Raw genomic sequence first — 26,473 nt, forward strand, 5'->3', positions numbered from 1 at the left:
AGGGGGGGGGGTGGGGAGGCAATGTTTGCTAATTGTAAAATCCCAATTGAGTGATTTGCGGGTTATTTTCGAATTCGACAATAGTGGATCGTGATGCCGGCACACAAACGAGCCTGCTCTTGTGAATGATGTCAAGGGGATATTTTTAATTTCCACTGAAGCAGATGGCTAGTAGTAGCACCATTATCGTTTTATTGTCTTTTCCCCCACACCTCCGCTTAGCATGGTTGGCTATGCACGGTGTGAAAATAAGTTCTACATACATCCATTATACCTGCAGTAGTAACCAGGGCGGCCACTGGATTCGAACCACGAACCTAGCAAACGTGCTGCGGCTGGGCCGTGTCATAGGCCAGTTGGGAACTTCCAGCCAGTGGGGGGGTGGGTGGGGGGGGGAATGGAGGGGGACGACGACATCATGAACATTTCAAGATTGTTCACGTCATTGCTCAAGTTTTCTACTGCATGCGCTTTGGAAGTACGTTTTGGCCAGTCAAGCGGTGTGGCAATAACAATTAATGTCACCAAGAAATGAATGACAATTAATACTAAAAGTACCTTTCAGACGCTGTGCAGAAACGACTTTCTATCGCGCAATGCGGGGGAGACGGTGTCATAGAGACGAGCTGCAATGAGCAATTACATAACTCTAAACCATAAAATGAAAAATCGGGTTCAAATTGGGTAAGTGATTGAAGCCGAAATGTCCCATCCAGCCGGACTGTTCTTTCAGCTCATCATTGTCAAATTAATCATCTGTTCCACGTTTTTAAGACCATAATTAATGTTCGCCCAAAACTAATTCAAAACCCAAGACCTCCCTTGTAATCAAGTGCTAAGCAGGTTAATGGAACAGGGGACTCCCTTGGGTAAGCGTCACCCGGCTTCCCCTCGTCCACACCGGAACGCAAATGTGCCACGGTGTTCCCCGTGGTTTGTAAATGACTGACTGCCCCTCCCCCCCACTCTGTGTGAGTACAACTCCAAACTGGGTTGTTGATTAAATTGGCCTCATCCCCGCTGTTACATCCAGCAATGCAGACCTGCCATGTCGTAAATGTGTAAATAATCACGTTTCTCCTTTGTACAAACGGTCGTAACCAATTGCACTTCAAATGTATAACGAATAGCATGCGTTCTTTGTGGTTAAAGAAAGACTAGGACGTCGGGTGAAAGTTCAGATGTTGGTGAAATGTAAGACATTTTTTTTCCCAGATTTGTGGTGATCATGGGAACGGTCTGGACCACCTTTTGGCAAACTGGTTTCCGTTTGGAATATTTGGTCCAGGTCAGATCCACATGACCCAAATTATCATACTATTCAAGCAGTTGGGAAGATGAGGTTTTTTTTATGCAGTGGTTGTCATTAGTATGCTATTAACCTGGGTGACCTGAGTTCAATTCCATTCCATGGATAACAGCAATGGTGACTGATTATCTGAACCAGTCCTGGACCACTCCACTGTAACCATCAAGCACAGGCCAGCCTGGTCAAACAATTCCCGTGACTGACACGATGTGGGGGGAGGCCTTCATTCAGCAGTGGGATTGACAAAGGGGGACCCTTTAAAAATGTATCCTAGAAACTTTTACTCCGTTTTAAGGCACTCTTCCAGGAGGTTATTGAATTTGAATAATTACTTGAAAAGAGATTCGGCCAAGCAATTCAATTACATTTTGAACACTTGCGCGCACGCTCTGTCTTCACAAAATGAAGCATCCATTCTGCACCCTTTGGCGATCTTCTTTGTCACCATTATCATCCTCGAGATTGAAAAGAATTTGTCAAAAGTTATTTTTGTATTTAGTTTTGTCCTTCCCCCACACCTCCCTGATTACGGTGCAAGCCGCCCCCCCCCCTGCTTTAAACCCAGCTGCAGAGTGTTCAGGAATGAGATCCATAGAATTTCTGTACCCACCCCCCCTCCTCCCCACGCATCTTGATTTGTGCTCTGTACCGGGCTCCTTTTTTGTGTAAAAAAAAAAACATCGTTCCTCTTCCCTTTTGTGCCTCTGGACCTCACTGCAGCTTTTGGAGGCGTGCACGATGCAGGCCATCTTCCTGAACAACACGCAGCTGTGCGGAGAGGTGACGGACCGCGTGGTGCAGCACTTTGTGCGCAGCATCGAGACGCACGGCCGCCACGTGCAGTACCTGCGCTTCCTGCAGACCGTTGTGCGCTCCGAGGGCAAGTTCAACAAGAAGTGCCAAGACCTGGTGATGGCTGAGGTGAGGGGAGGGGGGGAGGTGCCACCAGCCCATCTCTCCTAGCCCACCCGTGCCCTGCATCTCAGTGTGTTTTGGGAATTTCAGAAATTGACGTAATTTCAAAAGTGCTTGGTCAAGGACGAGCACCACTCCCGCCGCCTGGCTCTGTCCCAGATTGCGTTTCAGTGTCGTCGTAATCTGCAGCATTGTAAGCGTGATGTTGAAGGGAGTGGCACATCCCTGCAATTGCTTGCGCACGTCGCTGCTGGTGGAAGCACCTCCACCTGCTAGAGGGAGCTCGAGAGAGAACTTGGTCTGCTCTTCCATGCTGTATGTACGCTGAACTTTTTCGCAACGTGCTAATCGTAAGTGCGGGGGGGGGGGGTGAAAGGACAACAAACTAAACGCAAAAAGCTGTTCTAAAGAAATAGTTTTTAAATCCTTTATATTAAGTTCGCTTGCTTAGGACCGTGCAAATCTTTCGGTCGTTTTTAACCCACTTCCCGTGATCCAATCGAGCTGACATTTTCCACACAGACTCGTTGTGCGTGACAATTAATGTTCGTGAATTTTTTTCCAAATTTTACACTTTTTAGGACAAAAATATTATATTTAATTACCTATTGCTTAATGGTGCAATGCAATCATCTGACCCATAGGTGGCAGCCATCTCAAGCCAGAGGACGAGAGGACTCGAGCCACCACGCGTATAAAGGATTTATAGTGGAAAAACTTAGTTTTTACGGGTTATACTCGTTTCAATCTCTCAAACGCCGCTTGTTGCGTCGCGCGCTGTGGAACCCCGCAGTTGGCGAGCGCCGGCGAGGAGGTGCTGGTCTTCTACAACGACCGCACGTCCTTCCAGACGCTGCTGGGGCTCATGTGCTCGGAGCGCGAGCGCGAGGACCGCGCCGGTGCGCTGGCGTACCACATCACGCTCGTCGAGCTGCTCGCCTCCTGCACCGAGGGCAAGAACGTCTACACGGAGATCAAGTGCAACTCTCTGCTCCCGCTGGAGGACGTCGTCCGTGTGGTCGTGCACGAGGACTGCATCCCTGAGGTGCTGCAGGGTTTTTGGTGGTACATGTTTGTTTGTTTGTCGTTTGTTGTGAAAATTCCGTCACAGGTTCCTATGATCACTGTTTGATTGCTTTCATGGCTTTATTTTGGTGATTTCGATAAGTTTATTGGTTTAGCCATGTTTGTTTGTTGTAGTACGGGGTAAGGCTGATGGCCTTAATCTAAGTTGTCTTGTGGTTGTTGTTGTTGTTTGACTTGCATCCCACTGGGATTTTTGCACACCGCATTGGTGTACGGTATTTTTTCTGCAATATTTTGCTGTCTTTTCTTGGATTTTCTGTTTGCACATATTCACTTTTAGATGTTTTCTTGTTCATGTTTTTGGTTTTTGTTTGTTACGGTTGCACCCGATTTCAAGAGCCGAATGGCTCATAGGGCTATACCTAATACATGAACTTGAACTTGATCTGCCCTGCCCTGCCCACCTCCCCACCCCCTGGCCATCCTGCCACAGTTTCAAGCGCACGTATCCTGGCACAAGCGCCGTGGTGACGCCCACCGCCACTTGGTGGCGAGCGGCGGCTGTTGTAAATTACAAAATAATGCGCGGCGGTGTGCGTGGCAGATCAAAATCGCGTACGTCAACTTCTTAAACCACTGCTACGTGGACACGGAGGTGGAGATGAAGGAGATCTACAACAGCAACCACATGTGGAACCTCTTTGAAAGCTTCCTCGCCGACATCGCCACGGTAAGAACGTCGCGGTGACACGCGCCGGGGTGGGAACGCTCCGTCGGCTCGGCGCTCGTGAGAATCGGAATATTTATTCTTACTGGAGGAATCCAATGTTAGCTAATGAAAGCTATTTTTTTTCTTAACAGATTTTATTTGTGATTTCTGGTGGGGGGTGTGGAGGTGGTTTGAATGTAGTGCCGGCATATTTATATGGCTAATTTCAGAATTACTTCATAACCCATTCGTTTTCGAATGGTTTTCACGTAATTCGGAGTTATTGGCCACCTAAAGGAACTGCTAAAGTTAGGCCTACCGACAGGTGACATATCTGATCCGAGCCCGTGGACTACAACTAGCAACATTAGCATGCAAGCTGGCAGACCAATGCATTAAGGGTGCATCTATTTTTGATAGGGGGATTCGAGCGCCCGAAGAAAATGTGTTTGCAGAAAACAAATTGCGACTCTCATTGTATCCACTCAATGCGGGGACCTGCAGGCTCGTGTGGAGGTCCGTTCCAGGCTTAATAGGTACTCTCTTGACAGCAATTCCCCCTCCAAGCAGTCTGGCATGCCTATGTAGGGCATACTCTTAGGTTTTTCGGTAAAGTCACGTCGGTAAAAAATTAATAATAAAAATATTATTGAAATAATAATAGAAATAACCCCCTTCCCTCCCCCCCTTAAACTTGTATTTAAGAGCTTGACTCTTGGAATTTTGCCTCACTTGAGACAGTAAATTTGGCTGTGACCGTCCCACCTGATGACGGAGACTTGTGTTGCCTCCGAAACGTCGTGATTTATTATTTTATTTCTATTATTATTTCAATAATATTTTTTCTTATTATTTTTACCTACGTGACTTTACCGAAAAACCTAAGAGTATGAATCCTTGCAGTCACGAAAGCTTCAAATCTACAATCTTGTAGGGCATCTTCATCTTTCGCTTTTGAATGTCCGTCATAGGTGTGCAGCCCCAAGAAGCAGCGGACGCATGGCGACATCGCGCTGGAGACGTACGTCTCGGAGACGGTGATGAGCATCGTCTCCTCGTTCTTCAGCTCCCCCTTCTCCGACCAGAGCACCAGTCTGCAGGTCTGACGGCTCGCCACGCTATCGCACCGCAGCGGGGTTGGCATGGGCTCTCTGGTACAAGAAGTACAATGGGCTCAGGTTTCCCCGCCGTGCACTATCTCCGTCTGCTCTCGCCTCGCAATTTCCACTGTGTCGATGACTTTGAATTTTGAATTTGCACTTCTGGTACAATGCAGGTCCGGGTGGGGAGGGGGCAGGGCACGCGCGCGCACACCCGCCAATCGCAGCCACCTGACTACGGAACTTTTCTTTTGACTGCGACTCAACACGAGCCCAGTACAAAGCACCGGTCACAGTACGAGGGAGGAACAGAAACTCCGTGAGCGAAAAACACGAGATCGGTGTGCCAGCGCTTGACGAGGGGGAACATTTCAGGCGCTCTACCCCGCCCAAGTGGGGACATGAAAGCTTGTATGGGGGGGGAGGGAAGGATGAGGGGAAGGATGACTAACATAATGGGGGTGTAGAGAGGGGACCTGACTTTGCCACCCCTCCAGAGTCCCCAACAGTCGCCGCCCTGGGCAAACTGCTCCGTTGCCCATGCCTCAAAGCTGGCAGTGCCAGGGCCCCCCCCCCAGCTCAACCACCGGCGCTTACCACCCCCCACCCTTTACCGCTGCCTGTCTGTGGCTTGCCACCTTGACCCCAGTGCAGTTTCACCGCCTGGACATGCAATAGCTATGCCGCTGCTTGCACAGTGGGACGCGTGTGACTACCTTGCAAAAGATGGCCTGGTGGCTCTGGGGTAAGGACCCTGAGCCAGTACCACTGAGATCTTGAGTCTAAATATGTGATTCATCGATCTGAGATTAAACGGTTTTCTAGTGTCCTTGGGTTGATGTTCTCAGCCCAGTTGCAAATTATTGCACGCAAAAAGTCAAGGTAATCTTTCCACTTAATTTGGCAAATTTCTAGCTGTGAGAATGTAAATGTTACTTTTGCTACGTGACGAACGTTCCTCCTTGCTCCACGTCTCATCAGGTGTGCACGCACGGGGGGTGAGAGCCGTCGGTTTTAGCTCGTGTCGTTAATCCGTATTCGCTTGCATCTCTTGGCCCAGCATGTGCTCCACAGCCAAACGGGGCGGGGAGTCGTGATGCTCTCTTTGTCTTCGTTACGCGTCCCGCAGGCGCGGCAGCCGGTGTTTGTGCAGCTCCTGCAGGGCGCGTTCCGCGTCTACCACAGCCAGTGGCCGACCCTGATGCAGAAGGCCAGTGTGGAGGGCTGCATACGCTGCTTGGCAGAAGTCGGTCGGTACTCCGCCGAGACCACAATTCATTTCTCAGCTTTATTCGGACGTGACTGCATGCGCCACGGTTTCCTGCATCCGTCACACCCTGTTTGATTTGAAAACAACTAATTTTCTATGTTGACAATTTATTTTTAAGAACCACTTCTTGTGTTTAGTTTGTCTTTCCCCCCCGCACCCCCGATTTAGTAGCATGGTTGGCTACGTACGGTGCTTAATAATAAGTTCTACATACAATATTCTTCTTGTTTTGCCAGGTTATTCAAATTCCATGAAGATTTCTCCGCTCTTATCGGCCTTTCTTGCCACAACTTCCCTCCATCTTATCCGTGGCTGTGCTCTTTATCTCTTGTCTGTCATTTCACCCGGCCGATCAATTTTTCCCCCCCTCCATCCGTCTCGTGCGATCAAACCGTCGCAATGTCGTTTGGATTTCTACACTCCCGTGGTTGGTAAAATTGGGGGGGGGAAAATTTACAAAATTCTCATTATCCGTAATCAATGCGTGATTTGAATTGTGACGAACCACTCAGGTGCCTCCAGATGAGCCAATCTACATTGCTCCATATCTGGCATGGATGTCTTATCTTGGCAGATTTACTCCTTTCGTGACTGCAGGGATTCATCTTCTTGGTTCTTTGGGTAAAGTCACGTAGAAGGGAAGTAATAAAATAATAAAAATAAAACCTAATACAATAATTCTCACGACGTTTCGGCCACAACGGCTGCTTGCGTTGTGGCCGAAACGTCGTGAGAATTATTTAATTATGTTTTATTTTTATTATTTTATTACTTCCCTTCTACGTGACTTTACCGAAAGAACCAAGAAGAATTACTCCTCTTTGCTATCGTCTCTTCTCGCAACATGTCCCCTGCCTAAGGTTGCTCACTTTTTTTTGACCAATGAAAATTATGCATTTTTTTACATAATGTCTTCCCCCAGTCCCAAAACTTACATTTTTGCAAATTATTTTAATAAAATGTTATTTTCTCACAGCGAAAAGCCGCACCATAGCGATCCCCGTGGACCTGGACAGCCAGGTGAACTCGCTGTTCCTCAAGCCGACGCACCTGGTGCAGAAGACGGCGTTGAACTGGAAGATGAACGCACGGGCGTGCGCAAGGGGGGCACGGGAATCCATCAGCTCTGCCTCCTGGGACTACCGCAACATCATCGAGCGCCTGCAGGTGCGAGGGCTGGCGTGTTGCCCGTGGGGGAGGGGGGAGGGTGTTGGTGGATCCGGGCCCAATGAGTGAAAAAAGACAACAACCTTGTTAAAATCTTAACTGGGGGAGGGTGGTTATTATTGTGAGGTTCTGTGCGGCTGAAGCACGCTGCTAGGAATGAGCCTTTGTTGTGTAGACTGGTTGAACTGGGAGGTTCCAAGAGTTGTTAAGGTACTGCTGATGTAAAGGTGCATGTAAATGGGACACAAGCTTCCTTGTGGTGCCTCCGAAACGTCGTGATTTTATTTTATTTTACTTTTATTAATTTAAATTTTTTACCTTCGTGACTTTACCGAAAAAACCTAAGAATATGAATCCTTGCAGTCACGAAAGCTTCAAATCTAGAATTGGGGGAGGGTGGTTGAGAATGGTAGTCGAGGAAGAGGTCCTGGATATTGGAGGAGGAGGTCGGAGGTGGGATTTACTGCGGGCACGGCTTGAGCCCTGCCGCATGCATCTCTGCTCGCAGGACATCGTGTCGGGCCTGGAAGTTCAGCTGAGGCCGCTGGTGCTGGCTGAGCTCTCAGTGCTGGTGGACGTGCTGCACTTCCCCGAGCAGCTGTTCCCCGAGGGCTCGGAGGGACGCGACAAGTGTCAGAGCGGCGGCTTCATCTGCAAGTAAAGCTCCGGCCGCAACTGGCGAACGTTTCTCCTGCCCAGCTCTCCCGGCGTGTTTTCGGGTCATGCGCCCCCCCCCCCCCCCCCCGCGGTTCGCATCACATCCCTGCTGGGGCTGACTTGGTTGCAGGCTCTTACTTATCGAAGTGAGGAATCTCATCATGGGACCTCCTTTGCCAGTACCAAAATATACTAATAGGGTTTTCCCCTTTTTTTTCTGGCAACAAAACTGACACCTTTTGCAAGGAATCATGCTTACATTAACCACAATACTTGCAGTCAAATGCAAACAAAAAACAATACTCTGATAATTTGTGCATTGTCTTTGAAACTGATTGGTCCACACCAGAGACAGCTTTCTTTAGAGCCTCGTCTCATATGGTGTTCGACCAGACGACGTCAAAAGGCGCATGGTTCAAAGACAACGCGCCACCAGAGTAATGAGAGCTCGGGGTGAGCAGCTACATCATGGGACCTCCTTTGCCAGTACCAAAATATTAGAAGTGAGGAATGTTGCGCGAACGTGAAAACCAAAAGTATCGGAATTCTGTTGAGACCTTAACGCGAGTGTGGAACCTAGACCAGCAACACGGTGTGAGTCGGGCTGCATGTGGAGATGTTGTAGCTCGAAATATGGTGCTGGCCACGGTGGGTTGGTGGCATAGGAGTCGGCACGACCCGCACACCCCACCCCAAATGGGGCGACGTTGACTACCTTGCCTGGTATACAGGAGGTCGTGGATTTGATCCCGATCCTGGCACTTGTTTGGAGGGAGTTTGCGTGTCCCCCTCTCTCCTTGGTCGTGTAGATTTATCTCTGGGTCCTTCGCTTTTTCTCCCTCCACATTTTAGACGCATGCGTTTTAGAATATTCGGCTGCAATTAAATATCCACGTGATAAGCCACTTTGTTGAGCTATCATTTGTGGCCAGGTCACTTCTGAAAAAGCTGTATCGCTCGGTGTGCCTTGCCTGGTAAAATAAAATCTTGTTTAATAGTTTAGTTTAATAGATCCTGGATTTTAATCATTGAAGCCAACTGTTAATTTCACTCTCTTGAAAGTAGGGTCGTGGTCATGACATGACTGTTAAACTAATATTTTTTTATTTCTCAGAGCTGGAATTTAGCCATTAAGAGCTTAGCTTAACCAAATAATGTGGCTGGTATTTTAACCTCGGATCTCAACGGTGTCAACGATTTTACTACTACATGAAGGCAACGGAGGGGGGCGGGCACATCTTGTTTCCTTCTCCTGTTCCAAGGCTCATCAAGCACACAAAGCAGCTGATGGAGGAGAACGAGGAGAAGCTGTGCATCAAGGTGCTCCACACGCTGCGGGAGATGACCCAACAGGACCTGGACTTCAAGGACAAGGTGGGCGGGTTAGGTGTGTCGGTTAAAGGAGAGCGGTGGTGTGTTTTTGGAGAGTGAGGTGAGAGTGGTGGTGGTGTACGAGTATGTTGGGTTGGTACGAGAGAGTCACCCACGCACCCATCACCCTGAGTAGTTTGTGTGGTGTTCATTCGGCTGGGTGTGATGGGTGGGTGAGGTATTGGCATAGTGGTCGTAATTCCAGGTGGGTGGTTTCGGAGTGTGCATGGGTTGATTGTTTCAGAATGTTGGCGAGGTGGTGAGTTTTCCGCAGTTGCCAAGTTTATGATCAAACAATTGTCCATTTTCACGAAACTTGGTACGCTTACCAAATAGTTATTTAGTTCTATGAAGATGCGGGTGGGTAGATGAGTGAATAGATGATTTTAAGATTGGATTGATGTTCTCTGGTGGGTGGATGGGCAGGTCTGTGCACCACAACGAGCAGAGCGCCGGGCGGCTAAAACACACAGCAGGTCGTCGGGGGCACAGGTGATGCATCTGCCAGTCATTTCAGGTGGTCAACCCATGGGAAGTGGGTCTGTCCCGTGACATCCTGCAAAACGGCCTTAACGTGCACATAGCCTGGCACATGCCATGGTGACGTCACCGTCACTTAGTGCCCAGTGGTTGCTGCTGCTAGAATGTGAGTGTAGTAGACAACGAGTGGAGGCCAGCAAGGGGTTAGTGGAGTGAGTCTGTCACCTTTTGCACAACGTTCATGAAAAATGTAGCTCAGCCGAAACAACTGACGTGTGACCAAGTCCCCTCCCTGATCCCCCCCCCACCCACCCAGCCTGTGCTCTCTGCCTTTCCACTTCTGCCGTTCTTCTCCATCTCGTATGGTGATTGGTTGATTTGTTAAACCCTAGCTTGTGAATGGTGAGAACCAAGAAGCGGTGTGGGGGGGGGGGGTTTGAAAATCAAAGCGTTGATTGTGATGCCGACCTCCGGCATCTTTTGAGGGTACACCCTTGGCATCGCTCGAACGCTTGGCAAATATAAAAACGATCCACAGAGGGCGGCCTTGTCAAGCACACGTGCTTGCGTTAGGACCACGTCTTGAATTTATGCGTGGGGAGCGGTGGCGCAGCGGCAAGCGCACTGCACTACGAACCCGGCGACCAGAGTTCGATTGCAGCCAGCATCGGTAACGAATATCCGAACCGGGTCGAAGGGCTTCCCTAGGTTGACTCGGCCTCAAATGAGTACCTAGTGTGGTGTGTAAACATCAGCACGAGTGAGACGGCAAAGGTGGCCCGGCATGGTGCTGGCCACCCACCCCCTCGTGTGTTGTACGGTCCTTAATAGGTGCTCACGAGAACAGTACTTGCCCCAACAGTCTTTTTTAAATGCTATAAGGTGGCATTTTCATAAATGTGATTGTGTAATTTACACACAAACATTTTTGTGTTGTGAAATTATGTGCTCATCACCTATGATAATGCATTACCATTTGTCCGCTTTTTCCAATGCAAACTGGCTATGTTTGTCGGTGATAAAGAATATTGCCAGGCATAACTGGCCTGGTCTAGTGTTGCTATAGTGTGCACATCGTGAGCGTTATTATACGTGTGCACTTAATGAATGTGAACAATATGGGGCATACCTTTTTTTATTTATTACGCTTTTTACTTATTTACAAGTAATGTTGAAAGTATAAATAATGCATTGACTCTGGCTATCTCCATCCTCTCAGTCTGACATTCAGTCATGCTAACTGCCATGAAGATGATCCAATATATATGTAACATTTTCATGTTAACGTGTTTGCAACTAGGCACTTGCTATATGGATAATCAATCATTGCTGAAGCTATCACTCGTGGCCTATGTGGCTTTCATCCTAATAGATCAAGTTTTTTAACTTTCCATTAAATTATGGCACCCAATTGAGGCGCTGTCAGCTTTAAAACGTCTATCTGCTAATCGTCATCACTATTTTTACTTTACCAGGTAAGACCCACTAATCTTTCAGAAGCGACCTGGCCACAGATGATCGTGGGCATTCATAGCAGCAAAATATTCTAAAATGCATGTTTCTAAACCATGCTCAGTAAAGTGCTGGATGAAAGCCCCTTCCCCCCTGAGCTTGTGGTACTGTTGCACGTATATTTATTTTGCCACTAGATGGCAGATGCATCACACTTAATTCTAGATTTGAAGCTTTCGTGACTGCAAGGATTCATACTCTTAGTTCTTTCGGTAAAGTCACGTAGGTAAAAAATGAAATAAAAATTAATAAAAATTAATAATATATTGTTTATTTTTATTAATTTCATTTTTTACCTACGTGACTTTACCGCTAGAACTAAGAGTGTATCACACTTATCAAAGATGGCAGGAGCCCGTGTGTAACCGCACGAGAAGTGTCCAAGGTGTAGAGGCCTCTTCGTGCGGACGACTGCTGTATGGACTGAACTGTGGCACTTTACGAGTGGGCAAGAACGGCAACGGCGGGAGGGGTCGGCCCCCCCCATCTCTCATCCTGGGCGGTTGATTTTTAAATCGCCGTCAAGTAGGAATTGACTGGGGTGCCGTCGTGGCGAGATGTTAACTACCTCGCCAGTTATACAGGACGTAGTGGGTTCGATCCCGACCGTGATGATGCTTGTATATTTAGAGTTTGCATGTCTCTTTCCGGTGTCGTGTGACTTTTTCGCCGTGTCCTCCTGGTTTTTCCCTCCACGTTTAGAAACTTACGTTTTAAATTCCCACGTGATAAGCTACTTCGTTGAGCTATCATTTGTGTCCGAGTCTCTTCTAGAAAAGAGCTATATAGCTCTGGGCCTTGCCTGGTAAGATACAAAAATTGTTTTACATTTTAGAATTGAGCATGTATTTGTGGCCATTGGGAATAAATGTGGCAACTTGAGTTCAATAACCTGTGACAAGTCTCATCCGAAATGCCTGTGCCTGTCTGGTGCCAAAAGTGCTGACGTAAGATCATAAAGCAATGTGTGTGGCCTTATTTACCACATGCTTAAGTGAAGGCAATAGATTTTTGTCACGCTCTGGAGCATCCGGCGTCTTGCGCAGACCTAGCTCCTTCAGCCTTCCATCCATTTGGAAGTTCTGAAAGAAGCTCCACTTTTAAAAGTTGTTCGACATTGACGGGGGGTTGTGAAAGCGGTGGTTCCATCATGGCTCGACAACCATCCGAAAGACTTCTGCGCCGCTGGCATTGAGAATGCCTATCGCTCACTGGAACAACAAGTGTTTTTTTGTTTAATAGATCGTGATGCGCAGAGAAATGATCTGTTTTGATCGTAGGAAGTGTGTTCATGGAACTGTATCATCTCCGCTTATTGAAAAATGCTCCCACTGAGGTGGTGGCACTTGCACCTAACATTTCCTTTTTGAGTTCTCACGATTGTAGACGTCGATTTTCATCGTAATTGGCTACCTTGTTCGTGGTCGGAGCCCTTATTTAAAAACAGCGGCCGCACCCGCGCACCCACATCCTGCCTCTCCTGAAGGCCGAAAACCCCTGTCCAAGTCACGCCCGGCATTACAAAGCTGACGTCAATTACATCACCCAGCCCCGCCCATCTCCTCCCATCCAGTGACACGTGGGAACACAGGTGAGGAAAAACATTTTCCTCGGCAACAGTTTTTGTAATCGCCAATTTTATTTATTTAAATTTCGATTTAAAGCTTTCGTGACTGCAGGGATTCATCTTCTTGGTTCTTTCGGTAAAGTCACGTAGAAGGGAAATAATAAAATAATACAAATAAAACATAATAAAATACTATTCTCACGACGTTTCGGCCACTACGCAAGCAGCCGTCCTCAGGTGAAGAACAGGCGTGACCTGCTTCAGCCAGACGGAACCATAGGTCTGTTTTTCACCTGAGGAAGGCTGCTTGCGTTGTGGCCGAAACGTCGTGAGAATTATTTTATTATGTTTTATTTTTATTATTTTATTACTTCCCTTCTCCGTGACTTTACCGAAAGAACCAAGAAGATGAATCCCTGCAGTCACGAAAGCTTTAAATCGAAATGTATTTTATTATGTTTCTTTTTTTTTCCCCATGAGAGCGGTATTCTAATTCATAACTTACATAATCTACTATCCCAGCGCTGTTTTCCATTGGCCTGCAGTCGTGCTGCACCAGTAGGAGCTGCGTGCGCGCGACTGCTGATGGCTCTGCACGCGATTGGTTCGGAGACTCGCAAATCTAGGACGCGCTCTGGGTGGGACCCCGTTTTTTTTTGCCGGCACTGTTGCATAACCTCTCCCCTCGTGTGTGTCCCCCCACACACACCGAGCCAGGCACGGCCAAGCCCCGTCACACGCGGTTCGATTGTTAAAATGTAAAAGGCTGCACTTTGGCGTGACCTGCTTCAGCCAGACGGAACCGCTCTCTGAAAGGCGACTGTTTTGCCAACCTGGGATTTTGTGACCTTTATAGTTTATCCTCGGCAATTAAAATATCCTATCGCCACTGCCAGATTGTGTGCGCGTGTGGAGCGGTGTTGGGCATGCTGCACTACAAACCAAATGGCAATGTGTTTTTTTTAAATGACCAAGCATAGATTTCACCAGGTAGGTAAGTTGTCAGAACCTGTCCTTGGCCTCTGCTAGGATGACTTGGCCTCATGAGTACCTGCTGCGGTGTGTACAGATATTAGCAACGTGGTAACGGACATCCAGGCGTGGTAAATGGTCCACACCAGCCTCGTGCGCTGTATCGACCGCCAGGGCTTGTGAGCACCCCCCCCCCCACCCCCCTCAACAGACTGTTTGGCTATTTGGGAATCCTTGTGTTTGCCTCGTAAATCGCTGATGTAATAATGTCAGGGTGATTTTCCCCCCCGCCCCCCCCCCCCCCCCCGTGAACTGAATGAAAATTCGGGCCCATGCTGCATGATTGAAATTCGATCTTAAAACATTGCTTCTTTCGCATTTTTACAATGGCATTACCAACCTTGCAAACGGGCAAGCTGAGCGTTGTACTAATCGCACAAACCGTTGTGTGTGCTGTGCCAGCCTTTGGCTAAGAGCACTTGCATCTCTGCAGTCTTTGCAGACCGAATTGGGAGAAACCTCGTGTCCTGAAGTAAATCATCTTGTAAATAACAACCATCCAATGTGTGCATTTTTCATAGTGATTCACGTAAGAAGCAATGCAGTTACTCATAAGTTCACCTGGCCTCATCTCAAACAAGTTTTAAAACTGTCTAAGTCCCCCGACCCCCTCTTCACTGAGCATTTACGTCTTCAGAGTTTCATACCCAAGAAGGCACGGTCACAAATCCGCCGTTGACGTGAAGAAACTCAACTCGGGCACGGTCGGTCCAGTTAGTCAGTTTGACGACTTTTTTTTTGTTTTTGCCACCTTGAGCGGCGGCGAACCTCGATTCTGTTGTGTTTTCACCTTGCAGGGGATGATAGAAACCCTCACACGCGGTGGCGTAGAAAATTGTCAGAGCGACCCACCGGCCGTGTCTCCCTCCTCCTCCCACGCTCCGTTAATGTGTAACGCGACGATTGCCTGCGAGAGCTCTCGCCGAGACCCAGGCGGTGTCAGTCTCCGACGTTTTATTGCCGTGCGGATATTTCTGGAGGATGCGTGGGTCTCTCTTTCTTTATCGGGGCGGCCCCGCTCCGCGTGGGGGGAGATGCGCTCCCGTGGCCGGTTTCGTTTGTGTGGGGGTTTCTTTTATTGCCGTGTCGGGCGTTTCGGCCTAACTATGTGTGTGTGTTCATTGTCGCAAGAGACGTCTCTTGTTGGCACGTCCGCCTACGACGCTGGCGCAATCGCCGGATTTCAGACCCTCCACTGTCTATAAACACCCCGGGGAATTGCTGCTCTGCGTGACAGAGGACAATTAATTTGGCTGCTCCTCGGCAACGCTCTCGTGTAGATTACACCATCGTCATCCGCGGCGGTGACAGCAGCAGCAGTGATTGCCTATCCACTTCTGGATGGAAGCCTCTGCATGCAGGCACTGTCTCTCATGGTGTTTTGATGCACCCATTCGTATAGCTCCTGCACATGAGCCGAGTTCATCGCTCCATCTCCTGCCGTGGTCGTGCTTTTTAGACGAATTCGCTCCTTTAGCTGCCCATTTGGTCAGCGGTCTCAATTGTCTTTTCGGTCGTCATTATGTCCAGATGTGTGTCCTGCCCCAAGACCATTTTGCTTTTTCTTAATTGGTAATAAAAGCAGATTACTGTGAGCTTATAAAAATATAAGTTTCATAAATCCGTCTGAGCATTTAATTAAATAAATAAACCAGTCATGCGTGCTGTTTAGTCAAATGTGCTGAAGTTTTTGAAAATCGGCTTTTGCAAGTGGTGGTCACGACGGTGTTGAAGTTCCTACTGAACAGATGGCATTCAATTATAACTCCGAAATGATGCGAAATTATGGTTAACTTATAAGTGTACTTTCTGTTTTTTAGTTAAATGAGTTAAGAGGCAAGGTAGTCTCTCATTAGGCAAATGGGCTGCTCCTAGGGTGTTTTCGAAGCGGCAATAAATCGGGCAGTTGTCGAGACTTGTGATCGCCTAATTGCTGTTCATAGTCGAGGTTTCGTTCGCGAGCGTGCTCTCCTGCTCTCGCATTCCCCTTTGACCGACGCAGTTATACTACCAACGGGTGAAGCAGTGGGGGGGGGAAGGGGGGTTACGTCATCCCCTGAGAATGAAACAGTGGGTGGTGGTGGTGGTGGTGCAGCCCCTGGGACTTTCCTCTCCTGGGTAACCTTCAATGTCACAAAAAACAAGGTCCCACGCATGACCGCGCGAGCAAATCTTCTAACTGAACACCCCCCCACACATCCGCCCAATAAAGCAAACCTCAATTTGTTTATGGGCAAACGTGCAGAGCCGCGTCACTCCACCCACCACCTGAATTCTCACCGGTTTTTTTTTACGGATTTTAATGGCTCGTTGCAGTACGCCCCCGGTTGGCTTTAAATTTTGGCATTATAAACCCATTTAAAGATTTTGGAAGCACAATTATGAATGATGTTGTTATTATTTTGCCTCCTTTAACGCTTTAGTTTAGTTGCCTGTTAAGATGCGAGCTGTCATCTTGTGGTGGCAGTTTGGTCTTCGGGGGGTCAATTTGCAAGCCTAAGCTCAGAAGGGCCTACGCTAAAGGGAGCTCAACAAGATGTTGTTTTCTTGGTTCTTTCGGTAAAGTCACGTAGAAGGGAAATAATAAAATAATAAAAACATAATAAAATACAATTCTCACAACGTTTCGGCCACAACACAAGAAGCCGTCCTCAGGTGAAGAACAGGGCTATCGGAAAGACATGAATCCCATTCAGACGCTGGCTTTCCGACAGACCTGTTCTTCACCTGAGGACGGCTGCTTGCGTTGTGGCTGAAACGTCGTGAGAATTGTATTTTATTATGTTTTATTGTTATTTTATTATTTTCCTTCTACGTGACTTTACCGAAAGAACCAAGAAGATGAATCCCTGCAGTCACGAAAGCTTTAAATCGAAAGATGTTGTTTATTTAGACTACCCTTACGTGCTGACCAAAGCATCTTTGCAAGAAGTAGGATTACATTCTTAAACCATAACGAATTCTTATTGAAGGACAATCTGGTCTAATAACTTAGTTCAAATTCTTAATTATTAGCCCAACTGTTGTGCAAACGGCGAACATGCTTGGAAAACGACACACTTTGTTTTGACCTCTGTGCACAAGGTATTATGCATCGAATGTATTTAATTACACGTGCATACTACGATGCTGTCGTTTTGATTCCAAGCAGCCAACCAACACTGAAACCCCGGAGGTGTGAATCGGTCTTTTTAAAACTGCAATAAAAAGTTAATTTGTGGTGGTTGGTAGTTGGAGTGAACTCAAAGCCATTAAATCCAAGTTCAAGCCCCCCACCCCCCCCCTTTGAGCTGCTTGTTGCGATCCCACGCAACTCGTGACTCACACTTGCCTCATTGTGCCGAGGCACCCACGGCTTCTCTCCCCACCGCTGCTCGTCTCTTCCATCTCTCTCTTTTTTTAGTGTTCTTCGTTTCTGGCGTGGCTTGTTCTTGCTTTCTGGAGCACGGCCTTGCTTTATTTTTTTGTAAAGTGCAAAAGCTTCCCCATGAAACATTTGTTATCTAATTTTTTGGCACGTGTTTCCCACCTCCTGCTGGTGCCTCTCCCCCGGTGCCGAGGTTCGCTTTGCGTCACGGCGTAAATGCTTTGGCATAATGCCGGTCTCGCGCCGTGCTGCGAGCGTATTGTTTGTGCCCTTTTGTGTCTTTGTTTGCCTTTATAAATTACTTAATTTGCACGTGCAATGGCGTGCTTATTCCCTCCCCCTCCGTTCCCATTTACCTCCCCACTCCTGTGTCTCCGAAATCTCACAGATTGGGTATCGCCACTAATTAGGAGCGCAACACATTTTAAGGGCTGCCAGCAAAATCAATAACAACAATAATAACGGTAGTGATTTATAGATTCGGCGCAAATGAGTGTCTGGGCGGTGATGCAGGGCGACTGTGCCCGCGTGGGCGAATTCGCGCCTGCCAGCGGGGGAGAAGGGGGGCGAAGGGGGCAACGGTTGGGGGGGGGGGCTGTGATGGTCTCTCTCGTTAGGCAGAGCTCGTTAACGTCGTGCTCGTTAAAGTGCCCCCTCGCCCGGTGGGTGGGTATGGAGTCGGCGTGTGGGGGGGCAGGGGGGGGGGGGCTTTGGCGGTCTCGCAGGGCGCCTCGCCGGGGCTAGTGCCGGCATCCCTTTGTTTGCACTAATTCGGTGACGAATCGTTGCGGCGCTGTTTGCTAATAAGTGCAAAGCTGTATAACGAGCGGATAATCAGAGTGTTTGTTTGTGCGTGGGTGTGTGATTTTTTTAATTCTTTTTTTTCTGGATATCCCTCCTTCTGAAACAACTTGTTTTTGTGCGAGTGTCCGAATTGGGGGGTTTGTAATCCTGAAACCTTTTTCTAGTGAAAAAAAATCTGCTGTTGTAACTTGGTCACGATTTAGATTCAAGCTTCAGTTCTTTCCTTTGTTAACTTTGCGGTGTACGTAGGCTGCAGGGTCCCATGAACTCCATTTGAACAGTATACCTACAAAAATGCCTAAAACATTGATCTTTGACGTGATTTAAAGTGTGGATTGCGAGGCAAAAATCCGAGATCGAGATCTCTCCGTCCGAATTGATGCATTGTTTCGCAAAGTTTTGGCCACTTTTATTTTTAAGAATATTTGTGACCTGGGAGGGAACCCCAGGGTCCCCTGGCAGAGCGTAACGCTCGGACGTCCACACTCGAAGCCTCCGGAACCCTGCTTGCTCTACTAGCCATCTCTTGGGGCCTTGTAGGAGTTATAGTTTCACAAACTATGATCTGCCCGCATTGTCTACCTGCTTTTGATGTAGGGCTCCAATGCGCTGTATCGCACACGCATCTAGCACTGGGCTCGCCAAATTTGCAGAAAAATATTAACTCGCTCGTACACGCGTTGCATCTGCTTACTGCTGCGCGCAACAACAAATACCCTCCGGTGTGGCAGCCTAAGGCCTGTTGAGCCGCCCCATGTCTGGTGAATCTCATTAATAGCTTCGTGCAGGAGAGACATTTCAGAAATGGCTTTTACGTAATTGTTTCGGTTGCGTAAAGATCCCTGTGAAGTATTCGCATATTGAGCGAGATTAGAGGAATTAGTGGGGCTTTTTTTTCCTTGCAAAACACGATTGATATTAAATGGACTGCCGCAAATCCGAAGCCCGCCTACAGATGTAAGGTTCCACTGAATGGTTGTGGGGTTTTAGTTTTGAATGTTGATTATAAAGGATGTTGACACAACCAGATTTTAATCCGTGAGCTGTTTGTGTTCAAGTCCCCTGGAAAATAGCTTTATTATTTAATTTAAGGAGCAATGATGGTAGATTCGAAGTCTCCGTGCCATCCTGTAATGGTGTCTTGATTACACACTGGAATGGCATTGATTTTGCCACGTGTTTCTTGACCATGCGGTGGACATTAGGGCCGCAATGATCCACCTCTGAGCTATCCCCTACTCCTCTTTACCCACCCAGATAATTTAAGTAATCCTTATGATTCGGTCACGATTCCATTCGAGAAAAGTTTGTTATTTGACAGTGCTGATATGATTTGTATTTATTTAAACAACATGTATAGTAAATGTAATATTCATCGCATACACACATGATTTGATGCGCGTTGCCGTGAGCTTTATGTAGTCGTGAATTTCTTGACGAGCCCCAATTTGGCATGCTTGAAGATCAATTTGTTACTTCATATTTGTTTCTCATAACCTGAAAGTTCACAAATGTACAACTTATAATTTTCCCCAACTTCATTTCTTGTGCTGCATCCATGGTGAATCTTCCGCTTGTGATTAATCTTCGTTTAACTACCAAGCAACAGCGTGGACGTGGTGAACACAAGATGATTCGAAAATTGAACCTGCAACTTTTGTTACATGTAGGACAGGGCTTTGGGAACCCTTTGGCCCATGTAGCAGGCTTCATTTAGTACTACAATCGCGAGGCCTGAAATGGCCTGCAAAATTCTATTTTTCTATCTCTGCAAGCATCTTAGCCGCACTAATCGGGTACTAGAGGAATATATTTAATATGGTTTTTCATCTAGTTTATCTTCCAGGTTCCGTTCAGATGGCATACACGAACAGACCCGAAATAAATAACGGATGATGTACGCGTACGTCATCGGAACGGCCAAAGGGTTCAGAAGTTTCACAGCACTTACAGCATTGACGCCGGACAGCATTCCGAACAGTGCGCTTGCAACAACCTCGCTGTACGTAAATGACTACAAAAACTTGAAACGTCTGAATAATAAGACCCTTCCCCACTCCGTACTGCACGCTCCGTCTCCGGTACAGGGCGAGGCGTTGCGGCAGAACCTGCTGCTGCGTTACTATGGAGCCTCCACGGTGCAGACGGGACATCGCGACGGTGGGGGGGGCCCGCACCTGGGGAGCGGCGGCGGAGGAGGAGCGGCGTCACGCCCAGTCGGAACGGCCGCGGGGAGCGGTGAGGACACTGCACGTGGACACAGCACGTGTCGAGCAGCGTGGGACGATGATGATGATGATGCTGGAGGCCGTGTGGGATTTAATGAGGGGGTGGAAGAAAAAAAACCAACCGCTTTCGCTTGCATTAACAGCCGCGTGTCTTTGTGTATTTTGAGGCTGGATCTCTTTTGAATTGTCGCGTCGGATTGACTGACGGCTGCAGATAGCTCCTGGCGCAAAATCTTGCCGCGGTCTTTCATAAGAGTTCCGGCATAACCACAATGAATGTGAAGGAATTAAGTTATTAACTGCTAAGCCAGTAGAGAGTGTGTGTGTGTGTGTGCGTGGTGGGGAGTCGTGACGGTGGTTAGCTTGCTGTGCTCCGAACCCAATAACCTGAAATTTGTATTCTTTGGGTCTTTCGGTAAAGTCATATAGATGGTTCAAAATATAAAAATATGAATTCCTGCAGTCACGAAAGCTTTCAGTCAAGATTTAACCTGAAATTTGATTCCTGAATGTTGGCTAACATCGGTGGCAGGGTGATAGGCAGGGTGATATCCGAGCCGGGTCAGACTTGGTGCTGTGGCCACACACTGCCGCCTCCTTCATAAGTTGTGCCCGCCTAAATAGGCGCTTGCTAACAGCACTTTCCCCAACGGTCTATAATGCTGCACGGAGGATATTAGTTTTTTTTTGCGTGGTATTGTGTGTGCGTTTCATATGTCTAACAATGCAGTAGGTACACACCACCACCTCGTGCCAGCCCTCGTCGCTACTCGCTAAAAGTGTTTGCTCCAACAGTCTCTAATCCTATGCAGGGGGATGATCGTGTGTGGGTTTATTTTTTTTTAGCGTGTGTGTGTGTGTGTAGTATAATTTGCGAGCGTGTAGACGCATGCCTGCTGTGACAATGTTAGGTGCTCGCGTGCACTCGCATGCGTGCGTGTGGCGCGAGAGCTAGGGCCATGCGGTGCTTGCGCTCACTTTGGCGGCGTTGCCGCACCTGCCCCGAGGGCACATGGACCAAGCACGTGGGGCCGCATGTGCGTCCCTCCTCCCCACCCCCCGCCGCTCCCATGAGGTCGACGCGGTCGCTTTTAATTGGGGCATTATTTTCACTTGGCAACAAGACTCCAGCGCTGGCTCCAAGAAGAATTTGTATGCTTCGGGGATGGATGGATGGTGGAATGAAACGGCCGGGGTGTAGGTTAAGGAGTGAAACCTGCTGGCTGGTAAACACATGGGGTTGGAATTCGAGTTCAAACTTTTAGATTTTTTTTTGTGAAAGGCGTCGTCTCGTTGGATGTGAAGTTAAGTAAAGTTTCTAATGACTTGGCAGGGACGAAGCCTGATTGGAATTGATCTTTTCACTTTTTCTATTTTACCATTTGTGTTTTTGTGTTGCTAACTGAGTTATGGGGGGGCTCTCTGATTTGGATTATTAGCCCCGGGCACTGCTCATTCACTCTACAATTTACATTGCCTGGCAAATGTCATGAGCCCCATTTTTTTTTTCTAAATCCTACAACAAGTTGTCACCAAATGCGAGATTTTGCTCAAAACATCCTCCAACGTACTCTCCCTAACCTGCTTCCTGATGGCGTTCACACATGATGCCCTAATCGTGTCGACACGGCAGAAGGAAGAGAATTTGCCGAAAGGATAGAACGCAGCAAAACTGACATTACACCGGATCACCGGGTCATGTGGGGCAGATTTTTGAAGCAAGATGATCCTTTTGTTGTGTCGGGCTAAAGGAAAGAGGACCTGGAGGGAGTGACAAGCAACACAGGTGGTTTGAGAAATACTCTTTGCGAGCAGAGGTCAGAGCTGGAGCTTTGATGTTTGTAGAGAAGCTGCAGTTCTACAAAGCCGTGGAGAGAATTTGTCCACCACTTAGACATTAATGATTCGCTTATTGGCGGTCACTCCTTCCTTTGTAAACATCTATTGTCTTCTGCATTTGTAGCGATTGCAACACCTCCCCTAGCTGCCTCATTGTGTCCAAATAAGAAACGATACAATCTTGCACGCACCATTTGCTGCCTGTGTCATGAATGCATAAACATGTGTTTTTTTTTATTGATGCATCATTACATGCCAACTAACCAACCATCTCCGACCATTTCACGGACACGTGCCGATGATGTTTAGGGTAAGGACCGTGGGGGCAGCGATGGAGCACTAGCAACAGAAGTTAACTCCCGATCTGGCCAACATTGGTAGCGAGTGATAGCCGCCAAACTGGTCCTGGGCTCCCCTCCCTCACGACACCAACTTGAACTGACTGGCGTGATAAAGTGTGTGTGGTCCAAGCGAGGCCTCGATCTTAACAGTGGATTGACAAAGGCCTAGCAATTATTGTTATTCTTAATTATTAAGAAACCTTCACATTTTCTGTGTGCATGTGTGCGTGCGTACGTGCGTGCACATTTGTCGGCATTACTTTGACATCCAGGCCAGGCCTCCGTGACCCCGGCATTACTCAACCGCTCCGAGATGACCCTTGCCAGCATCCAATGCCACCTCGACCAGGAGGGGGCCTCCGACCTCGTGATCGACCTCGTCGTGAGCACGACGAGCGATCGCATCTTCCACGACAGCGTCTTGCTGGGGATTGCCCTGCTGGAGGGGGGGAACACCACCATACAGGTGAGTCGCCGTGATCTCTTCAAATGATGAGATGAGAGGAAAAACCCATCGCAATGCAAGCCGGAAATCCTCTGTTTTATTCAAGAGCGGTAATGCAGCGGTTAGCGCACTGCGCTACGAAACCGGCGATCAGAGTTCGATTCCTGCTCGCGACCAACACCAGTGACGATTATCTGAATCGTTCCTGGGCCTCCCCTAGGTCCACTCGGCCTCAAATGAGTACCTGGTGTGGTGTGTAAACATCGCCAAAGGGGAGACAAAGACGGCCGACCATACGTGGTGCTGGCCACCACCCACCCCCCCTCGTGTGCAGTGCCGGCCTTCATAGGTGCTCGCTAACAGCACTTGCCCCAATAGTCTAAGGCTGTTGTCTTTGTTTGACATCCAGGTGAGTGTTTATCTCTTTTGAGCAAGGTCTCCTGCAGTTCTTATCCGTGTGCTTGAAGATGGTACGGAATTCTCTGCTGGCTCGCTTTGTATTGTACGATGTTGCGTGTACACGTGTGCAGCCCCTTGTTTGTCATTCTACTGCTGGGCAAGGGCCTATCGACACCATGCCGGGCCGAAGACCCGCATTTCACCAGGCTGGTCAATAAGGGTCCGTAGAGTCGGGGGGCAGCATGGATGCGGTAACATCGACGTACAGACACAGTGAACATTAGACTTGGAAGCATGTAAGCCTATGACAACCTGTTTGTCTATGGTGGTCACCCTATTTTTACGATTTTTATTTAACCAGGTTAAGGCCCACTGAGCTATACGTCTTATTCAGAAGCGATCTGACCTACAGCTCGGTGAAGTGGCCTAACCTGTTGAAATTTCTAGCAGCAAAATACTCTAACTGCACTTTTCTAAATGTGGCGAAGAACCGGGGGAGACGCAGAAAAATCAACGCAACCACATGGAGAGCATGCATACTCTAAAAATACAGGCGTCCGGATCGGGATCAAACCCACGACATCCTGCATACTAGGCAAGTGAGTTAACATTACACCACCATGGCACCCAATCCAGACACTATCCAAGCACCAGCCCTGCTTAGCTCCTGAACTTTGAGATCGGAGGCATTTCTCGTGATTGGTTCGTAGGCAGGATAACGGAGTGGTAAACCATGAATGCGTGTGCACATCCTGTTGATGTCGTTTATATAATGTTTTTCTGCATTGCTTTTTTCTGTCAGTGGCATCGTTGTAATCACATCTAACTGGACAATAGCGAGCTGTTCCAATGAAAGTGATTATGTAAATCCAATAGTCAATGATTAAAGCAATATTCAATTGGGATGTATAATTTTTTTCCCATTTTGAGAAGTGGCTATACAGGACTGAAAGTGGTCCCTCTTATTATCACTTGATGCAAATTGGATTCCCATTTTAATGAAATGATGCGAGGCATGCATTGATAATAATGTAATCAATTTGCCTACGACAGTTTCTCGTTGTATTGGGTCTCCAAATTAATTTTCAGGAGGGTCCTACAAATCAGATGCTTGGATAATTCCATTAATGAGTCTTTGGCGTGTGGGAGGAAACTGTGGGGGGGGCGGGGGGGGGTGGTGGAAACCCATGTGTGCAAGGTGATAACCGAAAGGTTTGCAAAGGCTCTTTGAAACAAATCCACTTGCCGGTAGCATGACACGCATGCACACATGTATTATCTCGTGAAAAAGGGAATTTGATTAAATACCCCTTCGGTGATGCGCACTCTGCATTAATGCATCGTCGCCGGCCTTTAGCGGGTCCTTCAACACCGTGTTGGGGTGTTGACCTACAGTGGGCTGCGCACGGCACATTTCAAACACCGACACGGCTCACTTTGGGTTGATCCGGAGTGGAGTTATTTACAGACCCCCCCCCCCCCCCCCCCCCCCCCCCATGACTGGCACCGTTACCCCACGCCCGCTGGGCCAACCCTCGCCTAACCCTTCCCCTCACCCTTGGCCTGTTATTCATAATCTCTGCCCGAGCCACCACTGCCTGCATAAATAAGGTTGTGCGTGACTTAAATAATTTATTTTTGGCCCTGGGACGTGCCGACCCAGCGCCGCTCCACGCCGCCAAGTGGGAGGAGGTCGTCGTAAATGTCGGCGCCCAGCGGTGTCGCTCTGCCAGCAGGATCCCTCCCCGAGCGGGGTGGGGGGGGAGGGGGTGATTGACGCAGGCGGCCCCCGCCGAGCCGTCGCCGTGAAATTGGCCAAATTGTTGGAAGGGGGTTGCGGCGCTCCGCTCCTGTGTGCTCTCTCGCTTTTTTGTTAATTGAAATTTTCGCGGCGCACAGGTTCAGCGATTTTTTTATTTTTATTTTTTCTTCCCCGTACGCGTTAGGCACGTACATTGTGGCCGATGGTTTGCAAGTGCCGTTAGCCGGTGGGCCGGAACAATTCGTGGCACTGACCGCGCCAGTGTCGCCACCTCCGTGTGCCTAAGGAATGCGAGGCACTGCTTGGCGTGCTGCGGCAGTGGCTCGCGCACTGCCCCAACGCTCCCCGGGACCCGAGTGCCATTCCCATCCGTAGCTAAAATCTGTTCCAAGAAGGAAAAAAGTTCCATGTGATATCCCAACCTGACCTTGACCTCCCTTCAGTCAAATTTGTCCTCGCGTGCTATGCCAGCCTAAATAGATGCTCGCTAACAGCAGCCTTAGTCTGTGAGGGTAAAATGGCGGTATGTTTCTATCTGTGTGTATATACACAACAACGAGCGGCGCGCCGGGTGGCTAAAGCACAGCAAGTTGGTACAATAGGGGGCACAGGTGGTGCATCAGCCAGTCATCTCAGTCAGTCGATCCGTGGCACCTGGGTCTGCCCCGTGACCTCCTGCCAGCGGGCGTTCGACACTTCACGTGGCCTCAAGGTGCACATGGCCTGGCACAAGCGTCGTGGTGACGTCACCGCCACTTAGTGGCGAATGGCGGTTGTTGTGTGTGTGTGTGTATATATATATTTTTTCTTGTGTGTAGCTCAGCAACAGACCAGAGAGTACGTTACCAGCTCTTGACTGCATATCCCCCGAGTTACCTCTGGCTGAAACGCATTGGTGCTCTGCACATATTGGCGCACGGGGGAGGGAATGCTTGGTGCTAGGCATGTAACAATTTACCCCCGACAACTTGCATGATTTTGCCGCTGTTATGGATGGAGTTAATATTGAAAAATGTCCCAGGGCATCCACATTGACCAATCTGCACTGACCAGCATGGTGAAGTATGTTCAAGCAGCCCCTCGCGACCTAACGCAGTGTGACGAGTTCTTTACTCTCATACGGTGATTGACTAAATAATATTGTGCTTTTTCATAGTTAAGGAAAAGGTGTGT

The 26,473-nt window shown here is 48.3% G+C and overlaps 1 protein-coding gene across 4 annotated transcripts in view; it reads left to right on the forward strand.

Moving 5' to 3' along the window:
• Positions 1-26,473, forward strand: part of LOC133351784 (inositol 1,4,5-trisphosphate receptor type 1-like) — a 155,555-nt gene that overhangs the window by 72,619 nt on the left and 56,463 nt on the right. For all 4 annotated transcript variants that reach the window (XM_061567301.1, XM_061567303.1, XM_061567302.1 and 1 more), the window contains 10 exons: positions 2,030-2,230; positions 3,018-3,269; positions 3,855-3,980; positions 4,931-5,059; positions 6,189-6,309; positions 7,306-7,496; positions 8,005-8,153; positions 9,416-9,527; positions 20,374-20,524; positions 22,967-23,160. In XM_061567301.1, the coding sequence (XP_061423285.1) occupies positions 2,030-2,230; positions 3,018-3,269; positions 3,855-3,980; positions 4,931-5,059; positions 6,189-6,309; positions 7,306-7,496; positions 8,005-8,153; positions 9,416-9,527; positions 20,374-20,524; positions 22,967-23,160 (1,626 nt within the window). The remainder of the gene's footprint in view (positions 1-2,029; positions 2,231-3,017; positions 3,270-3,854; positions 3,981-4,930; positions 5,060-6,188; positions 6,310-7,305; positions 7,497-8,004; positions 8,154-9,415; positions 9,528-20,373; positions 20,525-22,966; positions 23,161-26,473) is intronic.

This window comes from Lethenteron reissneri, chromosome 38 (genome assembly GCF_015708825.2).
Source record: "Lethenteron reissneri isolate LAM-NWPU_2019-01 chromosome 38, ASM1570882v1, whole genome shotgun sequence".
NCBI lineage: Eukaryota > Metazoa > Chordata > Hyperoartia > Petromyzontiformes > Petromyzontidae > Lethenteron > Lethenteron reissneri.